The sequence below is a fragment of the Buceros rhinoceros genome, unplaced genomic scaffold, assembly GCF_000710305.1.
Source record: "Buceros rhinoceros silvestris isolate BGI_N320 unplaced genomic scaffold, ASM71030v1 scaffold45333, whole genome shotgun sequence".
Lineage (NCBI taxonomy): Eukaryota > Metazoa > Chordata > Aves > Bucerotiformes > Bucerotidae > Buceros > Buceros rhinoceros.
In genome coordinates, this window is record NW_010402664.1 from 1 (window position 1) to 10,144 (window position 10,144).

At 46.7% G+C, this 10,144-nt stretch overlaps 1 protein-coding gene across 1 annotated transcript; it reads right to left on the minus strand.

Moving 5' to 3' along the window:
• Window positions 1–11: 11 nt before the first annotated feature.
• LOC104488735 (chromodomain-helicase-DNA-binding protein 4-like) lies at window positions 12–8,922 on the minus strand (the record flags this gene model as incomplete). The annotated part of the gene is made up of 23 exons (XM_010132701.1): window positions 12–482; window positions 601–776; window positions 864–1,059; window positions 1,959–2,091; window positions 2,408–2,516; window positions 2,613–2,750; window positions 2,861–2,938; window positions 3,195–3,330; window positions 3,581–3,690; window positions 4,091–4,256; window positions 4,442–4,586; window positions 5,099–5,232; window positions 5,305–5,393; window positions 5,562–5,648; window positions 5,749–5,929; window positions 6,092–6,264; window positions 6,436–6,673; window positions 6,957–7,081; window positions 7,258–7,375; window positions 7,475–7,606; window positions 8,069–8,210; window positions 8,528–8,701; window positions 8,801–8,922. Coding segments are annotated over 23 exons (3,120 nt in total), but the record flags the coding sequence as incomplete, so codon positions are not given.
• Between the last annotated feature and the right edge of the window lie 1,222 nt (window positions 8,923–10,144).

Below are 10,144 nucleotides of genomic sequence, written 5' to 3' on the forward strand. Positions count from 1 at the left end.
TTTTTTTTTTGTCTTCAAGCTGTTTATTAGTGGACAAGTCCGGTCAGTTTTTGTATTAAAAAGGATCTTGATGGAGGTAGCTTTGTCTCAGTCCTGGCTTCTGCTTGGTCTTGCCTGCACACTCATCTCAGTAAACTCAAAATAAAATTAAAACCAAAAACTGGTATTCCAGGTGGAGGCAGCAAGCAACGCAGCCAGGTTCTCCGTGTAACAGACATGGCGCTGTGGCCTCCAGTCACTATGTACAGAGTCCATCATCCATCCCCCTCTCTCCTACAGCACACTCCTTGCTCCATGGGGCTGGCTGCAGAGGAAGGAGCTTCTTCTCTTGCCAGAGACCTGTGCAGCAGCTTCCATGTAGTGAAACAGCACCCAGGCAGGAATGTCAGGCAGAGGAGCAGAGTGTGACAGGGGGTGGGGTCACTTCAGCTTGGCTGAAAGGTCAACAGCACTGGGCCAGGGACTCACTGCTGCTGGGCCACCTGTGGGGCAAGACAAGAGGATCTGAGCCTCAAGGGCTGGTCAATGGGCCCCAGCTGCCCCCACGGAGCTCCCCCTGCCCCCACGGTAACCTACTTCCTGACCAGAGCGGGTACGTACTTGCTGGGGAGGGGGTGGTGGAGGGGGCTCGCTGCTGCGGTTGGCCAGCCGGCTGAGGATGTTGCGCTCAGACATCTGGAGGCGTACTGCCACAGGTGGGATACGGGCAATGGTGGCAGGCAAGCGAGTCACATCTGCCTTCATGTCACTCAAAAGCTCCTCCAGCTGCTTCAGGACTGCAAGAAAAGGGTCATTTGTTCGGAGGGGAGAAGGGACAGCGATGTTAAACGGCTATCCCACCCTTGTTTACCACACTGCGTTACCTTTGTGCAGCACAGCGTTGGCTGGTTTATTCCCAGCCATTGACTCCTTGGATAGGTGCTGATGGCTCTCAGCCAGGCATTCCACCTCTGCAAAACGTGTGTTCAAAGCCATAGACGGGTGAGATGGGTCTTCTGACATGTTCAGGTAGGCAGCTCGCCGCAGCTGCTCCTCAATCACCAGGGCTTGCTCCAGCAGCTGAAAGACGGGGCAGCAATGACAATAAGCCCCTTGGCAGTTGCCTAAAGAAGCAGCAGCCTCTTTGCAGCCCCAGACTCTCCTGATCCAGCTCTCCACTATCTCCTGAGGTGAGGTTCTGCAGCTGAACCTTTCACCAGCTTCTCTTTATACTGAGTAAAGCCTAAAGAGCCCAAAACAAGGGCGGGCACCATTAACCTACGTCAGGTACACAAGAAAACCAGGCTACATCTACTTTAATAGAAGACTGCCACAAATCCTCGAGGACTCTCATTTCTCTGCAAAGAGGATGGAGCTTTCTCTTTGAACTCAAGTGAGAAGTATTTAATGCTACTTACAGAAAGAGTCTAAAAACTGTTAAGTATGTCAGGGACATTGGAGAAACCAATCTGAATCTTGTTAGTGAAGAACAGATCAGCCAGATTACACTGAACTGATGTTTTGCTTCAGTGGGAGAACTACACAGCCTTTATTTGGGTTGGTCTTAAATCACTCCCAGAACAAAGCTATGGTCACCCTCACATGGCTTGAAGGAGAGACTGAAGGCAACCCTTTCACCAATCCATACAGTGTTCCAAGTTCTGCTTAGGCACACCGAGCGGGTTGTCACACACCAAGGAAGAGCTGTGATAGAAACACCCACTTGGACCTTAAACCTCCTGCATACCAGTTGTTCAATAAACATTTGCAGAGAGAGCACAGAACCAAGCTCCCCAACGCCATTTCTAGAGTAAAAGGAGCTCCCATCATGGAGCTGCTGCATAATCAGAAGACGTTGGGTTTTTTGCCCCCTAAACTGAAAGGCACTGCAGAAGCCTTCACTTTCTCAGCAGAAACTCAGAGCAAACTGCCATTCTTGAAGGTCCAGCTAGCTTACCACACTGAAGATAAATCCTTACCTTAAATCTCCTTGCCAAGAACTTATTCTTTATTTCCAGGAAGTTACCCCTGTTCATCTCACCCTTGAAAGGTTCATTGAGGATGGCGTAACGTGGATCATTCTGAATATCCTGCCAACGGGCATAGCCATGACTGAGATGGGATGAGCTCAGGCAAACAAAGGCAGTGAGAACGAGGAAATAAGCAGCCCAGGCAGATACAGTTCTCAAGAGGGGGTGGGGAGAGGGGGTGCAGAAAGGGGAAGAACAGGAGCCAAGGAAAAGGAATGAGAACTATGTCCTGCTAAGTCTTAACTATGTTGGCAGGAAACTCCTCCTCCCATCATCACTTTCACTCTTGTGAAAGACGACAAAGCACTCTCACATAATGTACTCCAGTCCGATGCAGGACAGTCACCTTCAACCTTTATGTACAAGGGGAGAGAACTGGTCTGTCAGGGTAAGGATACTTGATAATCCCAGCAAGAAGCCAGTAGTCATGACGCCGATGCCAGATCTCATAGGTTTTCTTTGTGACAGTTGCAGCCCGCTCTTCATTCTGCCACAGTGAGTGCAGTTCTGGAAAGGCAAGAGACACCAGAACAGTTTAAAGTTATTTCATAATCACAAGCAGGGGCCTATGAACAGGTTCAAGCACACAGAAGTGTCTCATACCCGTGAAGCCACCATCTGCTATGTTGAACATGAAGCGCTGCTTTACTGCCTTCTTGTGCCTTTCATCTACTGACTCTTTCAGCATCTCTCCATTCTGCAGCATCACCACCTCTCTCTTATCATCATCCTTCTTCTCTTCTGTACACACAGGAAATGATTAGAACACGGCAGATACCACAGCAAGTTGGACCCACAAGGAATCCTTGCAATAGAGAGGTAAGGAAGAGAATGGAATTATCGTGACTCACCTTTCTCATCCAGAGTGATTATAGGAGGTTCAGGGGGATTCTCAATAGGTGCTCTGTCTTCTACCTTCTCCACATCAGCTGCAGGAGAGAAGGTGAGCATGAGATGTATGGGAACGTAGCAAGTCTGAGGTCTTGTTCTTCAGCCTGTGAAATCTAATCCTGTTCCCTAACTCCCTGTTCAGAGCACTGGAGAAGCCCAGCCCCACCGATTGTCTGCATTCACACCTATTTCTTTAGGATGAAGTGCTGAAGCGCAAAATACGCAGCTTTAGGAAAATAGCATTTGAGGGGGAGGAGAGTTCACTGCTGTATTAAACAACCTCCCTAGAGATACCTTTGCTTTCTACTTCCATTGGCTCATCTGGTCTTTCCTTTACTTCTGGTTCCTCTACTTTTTTTTCATCTGCTTCTGTGGGGTTCACTGGGGATTTTGCTTCTTGTGATGGTGTCTCCACAGGCTGGGCACACTGCTGAAGAGAAGAAAAAAAAAAATCAATGAGAAGTGATGTAAAGCAGTGCATAAAACCAGAAGACAGTCACAGCAGTTTGGAAAGTAAAGATGCACAAAACTGTCAGGCCAATTCTAAGGACCCCAAAATTGTCTTTAAACATTGTTGCAAGAACTCATCTCCATCTCAGCAGCTGAACACCACAGAGGAGGGGGCAGAAATTAGGAGACATTTGCAATTCCATGAGGCAAACAAGCAACTCACCACTCACCTCCACAGAGACCTCTGTTTCAGCAGCAGAGGAACTGAGCTCCTTCTCTGGTTCAGATGACTCCCCTTGCTCCTTAGCACTGACTCCTTCTTCTACTTTCACTCCTTCTTCTGTATATTCCCCACCCCAGAGCAGCACAGCAGACAGAAGAAGAAGGTAAGCCATCAGTAAGGTCTTCCCCTTACTGTTACAAAGCACTCATCGCCTTTGCTCCCAGAGATTAGGTCCATCAAAAACGGGACCAACATCTTTCAAGATGACACACACCCACCCACACCCACCCCTTTTCCTGCCCGCTACAAACACTGGCTTCTCACTGATGTCAAGTCATTCAAGGAAAGCTAGTGTCCTCTCTTGCCTTTAAGGGCTTGCACATGTCTTTGGTAGCCCTCCTAACACGAGAGGTAGGTTGATCTGCGTCCACCCCTAGACCCTTCCACCACAGCTCTGGTGACGGGAACAGCCGGGATGAGGTCAGGACGCAGGACTGTGCAAGAGGGGAGCTCTCACCAGGTGGAGGGACAGGGGCAGGTGTATTTGGCTGGGTATCCCCTGGTGTTGAAGGAGTTGGAGTTTTGGGAGAGGGTGAGCTTGGCTGTGAAAGTTTCTTGTTCTCCTCTATCTCTGCCAGTTCTGGCATACTCCAACGGCCATTCACATGCTCAAATTCCTGCACCTGCAGAAGAGGGAAAGACATCATTAAAGGAGTCATACAAAGCTCCTCCTCAAACCAGAAAGAGACAGACCACTGAGCACACAACAGAAACAGGTGTGAAAGGAGCGGTAACTCAATAGCTCAGGACCTCAGTGACTACAAGATGTGTGGAGAGCAAAGGGCATGTTGCTCTGCTACGCACCTACCTTTTTGCGTATAAGTGACATGACCCCAATGCGAGTAAGGACATGCTGTCGAGAAAGACCTTCCCGTGGGACCCCATCTGCAAAAGTCTCCGCACCGTCAGCTCCAGGTTCACATAAATGACGCATGAACAGCGAGACATAGGCCCTAGAGTGGTTAGGGGACAAGCAATTAGACTATAAACCAGGTTAGCTGGAGACATATGTTGGAAGGGGTCCGATAATACAAGGGCAGCCACCCTGAGACTCCTAACCCATAGTAACAAAAGTTCTGGGGTTCCAGGCTCCTTCAAGGGAAAACTTCCTGACAGAATTACTATGCACATAAAAGATGCACAGCTAACTCAAGAATCTTGATCCAGAAACAACCATAAGCCCTGAAAAGATTCATGAGAGCATTCCTGACAGGCTTCCATGGCCATGCTACTCCTCTAAAAGCATTTGCTTTTGTTGACCGATGAGTCAAAGTCCAAGGAAGAGAACTAGAAACAACCCCCTAGTCTCTCCCTGCTTATACTTCATTTCCTCGCAGAGAATCAACCAATATATTAAGGAAATGTAGTCTCTAAGGAAAGGCCAGAAAAGGCCCAGTCCTCACTCTTCCTTGAAGGGACTAGATGTGGTCAGCCATCCATCGCCCCCTGCCTAATGCAGACTCACTTGAACTCTTTCTCTGACTTGCCACGGAGGTCCCGAACAAGCCACTGAGTGGTGAAGGCATCCTGGGGTGGCATTCCATAGCGCATGATAGCATTGAGGAATGCTTTCCGCTGGCGGGCATTGAAACCCAAAACCTAGAATGGAGGATACAGTAAGACCTATACAGAGGCAGCTAGGATGCAAGTACCTTCCCTGGTACTACTTACCTCAATGTTTCCTCCCACACGGGCAAGTAAGGGAGGCAGAGGCTTATCCTTATCATTTCTCAGGCCTTTGCGGCTAGGCCGACGAGCTGCTGAAGAGAGAAATGCAGCTAAGGAAGAGAGACAACGCACAGCATATCGTTGTGTGAATATTTCCCTTGCAGAACAGCACCAAAGTATATAAATCTCCCAGATTAAGTCCCAGCTGTTCCCACACTCAGAGAAAGTGACCTCGGAACTCTGGCTTCACCAGAACTTACCTTCAGACCTCTCATCAAAGTCTTCATCTCCTTCTTCAGAAGCAACTGAATAGTCTGACTGATTATCTGACTGGTCATCCTGCCAGTCTGAAAGAAAAACAGCACGTGAGCCTGAGACGCTACTCCATTACTTCCCAGCAACACATACTTACACCCCTTTCTCCCTCAGGTTCTGGTGGATTTGTACCTCTATCCTCCTGTGAGCCATCGTTGTAGTTAACTTGCTTGCGAATACGTTTCCCCTTGCCCAGATTCCTGGCCAGATCCTCCTGTTGCTGTTCATAATGGTGACGCAGCAGTTTCTCCCAGTAATCAGGATCCACTGACTCCTCCTGCTTAATGATCTCCCGTTCAACTTCCTCTTCCTCCTGCCACAGAGAGGTAACGAATTTAGAACCCTACACTCCATATCCCAACCTGTCCAAGATGATATATGTCTGCTTGTCCTTAAAACCATCAGAGCTCCATTTGTTTAATTGATCCTACATCATTCAGCAGAAGATACTAACTGACAACCACCTCATACTCACCCCCATCTCCTCTTCACGAACCACATACTGGGCTACCTTGAAGGAGCTGAGATACTCATTCATGCCCTGAAGTTCTGTATCTTCTGTTTCATCCTGATTCCGATCCAACAGACGCTCAATTGCTTTGTCATCATAGTGGATGACACTGCTGTCCTCACCTTCTTTGTTATCCCCTGGGGGAAGAGCACAGGCACAGTTGCTGTGGGGATGTCAAGGGACTCAAAGGGAATGTCACCCTAGATGTCTCTGTAGAGCTATAATCAGCACTGTGCCTACGGCCACTTGCTAAATAATGAGCCAGACCTCATTCACCACCTCCTTCAGTTCTGCTCCCAGGCACTCACCCCCCTCAGTAGCCTCATCCTTGAAGAGCTCTTCAGTGCCAAATTTGAGAATGTCATCAAGTTCCTGTTTGGACATGGAGCCTGTCTTGGAGCCCAACCCCGGTCTCACTACCAGATGAGTTAGCATCATTTTCTTCTTGGCCACCTGAGTGATGCGCTCCTCCACTGAGGCCCTTGTCACAAAGCGGTATATCATCACTTTCTTGTTCTGTCCAATTCTGTGTGCGCGACTGAAGGCCTAGAAAAGAGATGTGCTCAGAACAGTCTAATGCTACACAAGTAGTAATCTGATTCTCCCTGCCTACTTCCACAGCTTTCCCAGTTGCCTTCATGTTGGCTTTTAACAGTACTAAAGGCTGGGCCCTGGAAGAACCCTCTGCTGTTTCACTTCCCACCTCTACCTATCCTCACTGTTCTAATTTGGCATATAGAGGGGAAGTCTGGCCTTCCTTCACTCCTCCTGATGATTTCATTTCCCATCTTCCTCAGGATTACTCCACAGTGAGTGGTCTCAGACTCACCTGGATATCATTGTGGGGGTTCCAGTCCGAGTCATAGATAATCACAGTATCTGCTGTGGCCAAGTTAATACCAAGACCCCCAGCTCGAGTTGAAAGCAGGAAGCAGAACTGCTGAGCACCAGGAGCTTAGATAAAAGGAGAGAACAAAAGTAACCAAGGGAGAGTACATTACTCAAAACAAGTATTTGTATCTGACCTACATCACCTGAGGGGAATCACTACTAATTTAATCCTGCCTTGGCTGCTAAGCACATACAAGGCAACAGTTTTCATTTTGCCAAGAAAGTAAGAGACTCCATACCATTGAAGCGATCAATAGCTTCCTGACGCATGTTTCCTGTGATTCCTCCATCAATCCGCTCATATTTGTACCCTTCATGTTCCAAAAAGTCTTCTAGAAGGTCTAACATTTTAGTCATCTGCATATCACGAAAACACCACCACAAAAAAGTTAGGGACAAGGCAGCAAGATCAAAAGGCTATTTTCTCAGAAAAAGAATTCCCAGTCTTAAGTCTACCTGAGAGAATATGAGCACCCTGTGACCTCCTTCCTTAAGGTTCTTTAACATCTTCTGGAGCAACAACAGCTTTCCAGAGGCTCGAATGAGAGCACTACCATCATACATGCCATTTGGCATTTTTGGAGCCTCCTGAGAAGACAAGAGAAAGAGCGTGAGGGTGGAGGAAGAAATCAGCTTGAAGGGATGTAACTTGGTATTAGTCCCTAGCTGTGCTCATCAGATGTTAATTCACTTCTGGTCATTGAACTTGGCAAAACCATAATGCATAGCACTAGTTATGCAAAACATCGGTGCCACCCTGTGCCTATTTCTCTTGCCATTTGACTCTTAGATGTCCTTCTCTCTCATTAACTTAGCCCCTTGCAGTCTCCACCATCTTGCATGAGTCACAGGATAGCTCCCACCTGTCATACAAATATACTGAAAAAGGAAAGGCCTTCCAGCACGTTGAGTCTACAAAAAGACAGGATGCAAAAACAGAAGCAAGAAGAGAGGAAGGGGAAGCCCTTCACGCTTTGCTAGGGAGCTAACTGGCTCCCTGGTAACAGTCAGAAGGGAATTTGCTTATACAGACTAAGTGACTGGACATACCATAGCAGCCACTGGAAAGAGGTAAGGGTGGTTACAGCACTTCTTCAGATCCATAACAACATTGAGCAAAGAGACTTGGTTACCACCACCTCGCGCATTCAGTGCCTCGAAGTTTCTTGTCAAAATGTACTTATAATATTTCCTGAAAAGAAAAAAAATGTAGACAACTCTCACTGAGAATGATTAACATAGTCTCTTGCCAAAATCTGCAAAGCTCCTGCATTACCTGCCAGCTACCTAGGCTATACCAGTGGCATTCACTATTCTCTTTATCCCTTACATCAGTGCACAGGATTAGTCCTCCCTCTGCTGTAGCGGCAAGCAGGAAATTTTTCCCCATCCACTGGGTAGAAAGCCCTGTATAGTGAGGATGAGGCTGTTTCAGCATCCTCTTTGAAAGAGCAGAACGGGGCACAACAGCAGCTCAACAAGAGGTGCTCTCTTCATCCTCACACTCACTTCTGCATAGGGCTCAACTCCACTCTGACAATGAGTTCGGTCTTAGATGGCATATTCTTGAAAACATCAGCTTTGAGACGCCTCAGCATGTGTGGGCCCAGCATGTCATGCAGCTTCTTGATCTGATCTTCCTTGGCAATATCTGCAAACTCTTCTAGGAAGCCCTCCAAGTTACTGCAGAGAAACAAGACACTCAGCAAAAGCCAAAAAGGAAAAATAAAAAATGAGGAAGGGGATAGAAGGGACAAGACAGACTTGCACTGCAAGACATACTGGAATCTCTCTGGTGTCAGGAAGTTCAGGAGATGGAACAGTTCTTCCAGGTTATTCTGCAGAGGAGTTCCTGTAAGCAGCAGCTTGTGCTGGAGGGAATAACCATTCAGCACGCGGAAGAACTGGGAAGTAGAAAGCAGGGAAGAAATAAGGGGAGAAAAACCCCACCAAAGCTCACAAACACGCTACAAGGCTTAAGTCATAGGCTTACAAAAAATAGTTTCTCCTAGAAAAAGCTGACACCAAGCTAGGGTTCAATTTAGATCACATCAGCTGTTTGGGCAAGAGCTCCAAGTAGATCACGCTGCAATCAAGGTCACTAGACTGATCTCATCTGGTCATTGCTCTGCATAGCTAAAACATGGCTGCAGCAAATCCTACAAGCCATGAGGGTGCTGGCAGGTTTCCTTTGCTCTTTTAAGTCACAAGCTCTTTCAGACCACCAACCATTTCCAAACTGCTATACTATGCACTTTCTCTTGCTAAATTAGTGTTCCACATCCTTACAACTACCCTGCCTTGAGAATTCTAGAAATAGCTAAGTCACTCTTCCTATTCATATCAGTCCTGGCAACATTCCAGAGCTCTGAACAAGCAGAGCAGAAAGAGAGCTAAGGGCTTGCCAATGTATCTTTAAGGTGATTTGTGCTGACTTTCACAACAGTGAAGTAATTCCACACAAAGATAATAAGCAGTTAAAGTACTGAACTGAAAAGCACAAGTGTCAATTTGTGTTGGGGAACATGGTACAATAAAACACTTATTTATGAGGTTGGCCATTTCTTTGCTTATTTTACCCTAGCACTATACAAGGTCAAACTCACTGAAATCACCTTGTACTAGACGGCAAACAAACAGGAAAAACCTAAAAAACAAAACAAACCCACCACCACTTATGCTTTGGTTATCACACCAGAAGGATCTTTCTAGTGGCCCCACAGGGATTTATTTTTCTGCATAGTTAATAGTAAAAAAATTCTCATTTTGGAATAAAATATGGAAGTTACTGATTATGTCTGCAAAGCTTTGGTAGATAACCACAATATGTCAAGAAGTGGCTGACCTGTCTTGCAGCCAAACACTGGAAGCTGTCCTTACAGGACAGGAAACTGCTCTAGAAATAGGTAGATTTAATGGTCTGGGTGGATAACCAATTCTAAGTATTAGTCATAGTGTAGCCTTGAGCCTTTGCATCCTCTTTCAATTAATTAATATTAATAGTAAGCATTCATTACTACTTCCAATAATTTCAATGCTAAGCACAGAATTACATCCAGTCTTAGTGACTACAACAAAAGATCTGGAAACTGGACTGCAAGGCACAGGTGTGATGTCTCAAAGATG